A 5162-nucleotide genomic window follows, 5' to 3' on the forward strand; every position below is an offset into this window, starting at 1 on the left:
TCCTGTCGGACACTGGAAACCTGAAGCATATGTAAGTTTTTCAAAAAAAAATAAAAATAAAACTAAATAAATTTATAACTGTTAAGAAAACATTTATTAACACAAAATATCGACTTGCATTATTGATTATACTTTAAAAAAAAGATAAATTGAGTTAGGGTTTTTACCTCACCTGCGATTAAAAAATTTACCATTATTTACATAAATATTTTGTAGCAGTTTTACCAAGATGGTCCTCGAATTGAAGCAGCATTTAGAAAATATATTCACAGAGCTGATGTATCTCAAACAGAAGATTCATATGATATTCTTGTAAGCCATGCAAATGTAATTAGATATTTCGTATGTAGGTCAGTAAATTTAAAATTAACTCTTTTGGGGTAGTGCATTATAAAAAAAAAAAGGGATGCAAAATATTTTTATTTATATTTTCATAGAGCCTTACAATTTCCTCCTGATGCTTGGTTGCGATTCACTATTCATCACTGCAGCATAACATGGATAGTAATTACACCAACTGGACGAGTTATTGTTCGTGGACTAGGAGATTCTGGTCATATTCCGTCTGAAGCCGTCACTAGTAATTAGGGTACACACACCAACAGTACAGTGCAATTTTCTGGGAAATTTTTTTTTAATTTTATTGGACTGGATATTCATAATTATTCCTCATTGATAATAATATCAATGTTATGTTTTTTCATTAAAATTAATAATAATAATAATAATAATAATAATAATAATAATAATAATAATAATAATAATAATAATAGGTGAGAAAAAGAAAAAAATTAAATAAACTAAAAAATACTTTTTTTTTTTTTTTCATAAAACATTTTAATATATATATATATTATTTATTAAATTTTTTAACTGATAATTTAATAATAATTTTTGGATAGTATAACATCTCGAGTATTTAAAAAAAAAAAAAAAAAAATTTTTTTTATTATAAGACCTGGTATTAAAGAAGTGCAATTTGACTATAAAATATAAATTATTCATTTAATATATAATTTTTTTTTTTGTGATAAAAGTTAAATTATATATATATATATATAAATAATAATATTGGTCCTTCAAACTGTGCTAATAATATAAATGGATAGAAACCTGAAAAAGAAATTTTGCCTGTAGTGTGTACCTAGGATCTTTATTATATTTTAAAAAAAATTAAGGTAATTGCCTTTTTTTTTTTTATATAATTTTTTTAAAACATTGTATTTGAATATATATTTAATCATCTTCGTCATATTCATCATCATCATCATCGTCTCCTGGTGTACCCAAAGCTCGAACAAATTCGAAAAAATCAATTCTACCATCTCCATCCACATCAACTTCTCTTATCATTTCTTCAACTGAAAAAAAAAATCAACATTTTTATTAATATAAAGAGTAAATATTTAATGTATTCTTAATAATTATTTATTGTAAATGTATGATAATTTTATTATTATTATTTTTAACATAAAAAACTTACTTTCTTCTTCTGATAATTCTTCACCCAGACATTGCAAAACAGCTCGAAGATCAGAAGCACTTATAAAACCTCGATTATGTTTATCAAATACCTAAAAACGATCAATTATTAATTTACTACTAATAATAATAATAATAATAAAATCATTTTCTTAACTAACTCTAAAAGCATCTCTAAGTTCTTTCTCTTCTTCATCAGCTGTTTTTTCAGTTGCTGCACCTCCCATATTTGATACGATTTCAACAAATTCTTCAAAGCTAAAATTTCCATCTCCTAATTAAAAAAAAAAAAAAAAAAAATTGTTTAATTAATTCATTTACCACAAAAAAACAATTTAAAAAATTTTTTTTCTACCATCTATATCAACTTCCTTAAGCATTTCTTGTAGTTCTTCTTCTCTGGCAAATTGTCCTAAAGATCTCATAACTCTTCCAAGTTCTTCTTGAGTTATACTACCATCACCATCTTTGTCAAAAAGTCGAAAAGCTTCTCGAAATTCTATACAAAAAAAAAAAAAAAAAAAAAAGAAATTTTTAACAAAGAATGTAATAATGATTTCAATCAAACTAATTATTATTATTATTATTAATTACCCTTCATTTGCGATTTTGATATGTTATTTTTCGTCATTGTATCAATATTTCTTTTGTTCCCTGTTGTTGGATATGTTATTGTTCGACCGGTTACATTTCCATTTTTTTCCCTTTGTCCCCCTGGTTCGTCCCGTATTCTTCCAGATATATTATGTTTCGTCTAAAATGTAAATTTTTCCAACTTGGTCTTACTTTAATAAATAATTTTATCTTATTAAAAACCTCATTTAAAAAAAAAAAACAAGCAATTAACAGTATTAAAACAACAATTAAAAAATATAATAATAAGAAATTTATTTATTTATTTATTTTATTTTATTTATTTAATTTTTTTTTTTACTCTTTCAAGATATTTTATATTGTTTATAATTTATTTAAGTTGATTATTGATTTTTATTACAGTCATTATTTAAAATAAATAAATAAATAAATAATTGATTGTGGAATCTTATGTGTTTTTTTTTAATAGTATTATTTGATAAATAGCAAATAACATAATTAATTATCATTATTAAATAAAATACAAACAATGTGTAAAATTGATTTTAAAGTATACAAAAAAAAAAAAAAGGTAATAAAAATTTTTATGATGATGATGATGATGATGATGATGATGATGATGATGATGAATTCTCTTTTTTTTGTTAACATTTGATTTCAAATTGATTTTCCAATTATGTTGTAATCAATCATTTTTATGTTTTTTCTTTCTTTATTATTTATTTTATATAGTTTGTTTTTTGAAAGCCATATTGTTATTTTTTTATGTCTTATAACATTAGTTTAAAATAAAATTTTAATGGTATTAATAAATTATTATTTAAAAAAAAAAAAAAAAAAAAAAGTTTTTTGATTGTAAAGCTTTTTAATCTTTTTTTTTTTTTTTTTTTAAAATTTCAAGTATGCTTTTTTTTTTAGGTATAACATCAACAATATGTGAGGCTACAAATAATAATAAAAAAAAAAAATGACTTACCATTAAACCTCTAATGTGAGAAACCAGAGGTGACGAAGAAAAAAATTGACCGAAAATGTTGGACAGTTTGCCCTCCACAGTTGACACTTTATTGAAAATATTTAGGACCTAATTTTGAATTTAAATAAAATGTAAGTATTAAATTATTTCTTATATTTAAAAAAAAAAAAAAAATTTTAATACAAAAAGCTTAATTCTTAATTCCTGTTGGGCGTATAAATAATGAAACCTAATAAAACATTAATAAAGAAAATGTTTTTTTTTTTTTTTTTTAAGGGATTAAATGTAAATCGATTTTTTCTTTTTTCTTTTTTGGATTATTATTTCTGTTTGATTTAATATTATTATATTAAAAAAAGTAAAAAAGTAAAAATAAAAAAATAAACAATAGATTTCAGATAGCAATGCACTTGTTGCTCTTCCCAAATATTATTATTAGTTTTTTATATTATTTATTTACCTTAAGTATAAGTAAACTAAAAGGTAAAGAATAGATAGTGTTTAATACTTACAATGATAAGAGAATATAAAATTTCTAAAAGGGATGCTGGAAATTTTTGAGATGCGCATTCAGATTCGTGTGTGTTGAAATGTTCAATATTTCGAGGTGGTATATTTGCAAAACACTTCAAGTCAATTAAGCTTTAATTTTAGTTTTTTTTTCTCTCTGGAATCCTAATGAAATATTCATGTTTTGTTTCTTATCTTAGCTTCTTTCTTTTTTGTAGTAATTTTATATGTAATTTTTATTGCTGATAAACAAAAACTAATATTACTAATTATTACTAATAGAAAAATTAGTAGATATTGCTTATGACTATATTATACACTATTACTTACTGTAATTCCCCTTTATTTATAATTAATATGAGTAATAATAAAAATTAACTCGAAATAACGATTGATAGGTATTAAATTTTTCGTACTTAAAAAGAATGTTCTAGAGCTTTTGTATAAAGTGTCTGCAACTTTTCCCTCAGATTCGTATTTTGTAGCTAAAAAAAAAAACAAAAATTAATTTATTGCCTATTTAAATCAATAAATAAAATTTACTTAAATGATTAATTAAAAATATTAATGCTTTTTTACTATTTAAATTAATCGTTCTTTTTAAAAAACTTATTAAAGTATTACGCCTTCTACATTTTTTAAATAAACGGTAAAATTTCAACATGGAGGGAAATTTGTCGTCTTAATTTTGGCAACATGTCGCAACTAATTCCACTTAAGCAGTGTCGCAAAAATTTTAATACAATGAGTATGTTTCTCATTCTTATCCAGTAGGTAATGTAGTTATTAGTTAATTTAACGGTTAAATGTGGAGTTATTAACTAAAAATATAAAATTTAAATAATGTAAAAAGTATAAAGTGTATTTTTTCGGTATTATATACGTCATAAGTTCTTAAAAAAAACTTTAAATGGGATTTATATGATAGAAACGAGGAATAAATAAAACTTTTTAACTTTTTAAACTTCAAAGGTAAGTGATGATTTTTCAAGGTCACTGATACATAATTTTAATTATTTATAAAACTGTTTTTTCCTTAAAATTTATAATAAATTTTATTTTCGTTGAAACAACAACTGAATGTTATATTTCGTAGGTGCCCAATAAAAATAACTAATTTAAATTGTGGGAAAAGGATAAAAAAATAAAAATAAAATAAACACAAACTCATTTTTACCATTTTTTTGGATTTTTATTTTTTTTTAAATTTTTTTTCTCAACTTTTTTTCTTATTTTTTTTTTTTTTTGTTTCTTTAAAATTTATATATTTATCTAAAACAATTATTATTTTGCATCAAGAAATAATTATTTATAAGGAATTTTCCGTTTTTTTTTTTGCATAATAATCAATCATTTTAGAAAATTTTTAAATAGAATTTTTTTTATTGAAAAATTCTAAATAGTAGAGGCCATTTTAAGGTAAACACGACAATCGTTGATAGAAAAAAAAAAAAAAATTTAAAGACAAGCGTTAAAGATTTAAAAAAAAGAGAAAAAAGAAAAACGAAAAAAAAAAACAAAACAGTTTTTTTTTTGAGCAAGTGTGAAAAATTCTTTTTTAAATTTAATTTTTCACGATTGTCGCGTGGGCTCAAATTTT

The 5162-nt window shown here is 21.7% G+C and overlaps 2 protein-coding genes across 2 annotated transcripts in view; one reads left to right on the forward strand and one right to left on the reverse strand.

Annotated features, from left to right (window-relative positions):
- Positions 1 to 588, forward strand: part of Phum_PHUM213570 (uncharacterized protein) — a gene marked incomplete at both ends in the record, with an annotated part of 1474 nt that extends 886 nt beyond the window's left edge. Inside the window, 2 exons of the mRNA XM_002425613.1 lie at positions 220 to 350; positions 438 to 588. Coding sequence (XP_002425658.1) covers positions 220 to 350; positions 438 to 588 — 282 coding nt within the window. The remainder of the gene's footprint in view (positions 1 to 219; positions 351 to 437) is intronic.
- A 491-nt stretch (positions 589 to 1079) lies between these two features.
- On the reverse strand, positions 1080 to 2482 carry Phum_PHUM213680 (calmodulin, putative; the record flags this gene model as incomplete). Its single annotated transcript, XM_002425614.1, has 7 exons — positions 1080 to 1144; positions 1287 to 1355; positions 1484 to 1574; positions 1644 to 1756; positions 1838 to 1981; positions 2077 to 2236; positions 2477 to 2482. The coding sequence occupies 7 exons, from the start codon at positions 2480 to 2482 to the stop codon at positions 1080 to 1082; spliced, it is 648 nt and encodes a 215-aa protein (XP_002425659.1).
- Positions 2483 to 5162: the final 2680 nt, after the last annotated feature.

Source organism: Pediculus humanus, genomic scaffold (genome assembly GCF_000006295.1).
Source record: "Pediculus humanus corporis 1103172107561 genomic scaffold, whole genome shotgun sequence".
Lineage (NCBI taxonomy): Eukaryota > Metazoa > Arthropoda > Insecta > Psocodea > Pediculidae > Pediculus > Pediculus humanus.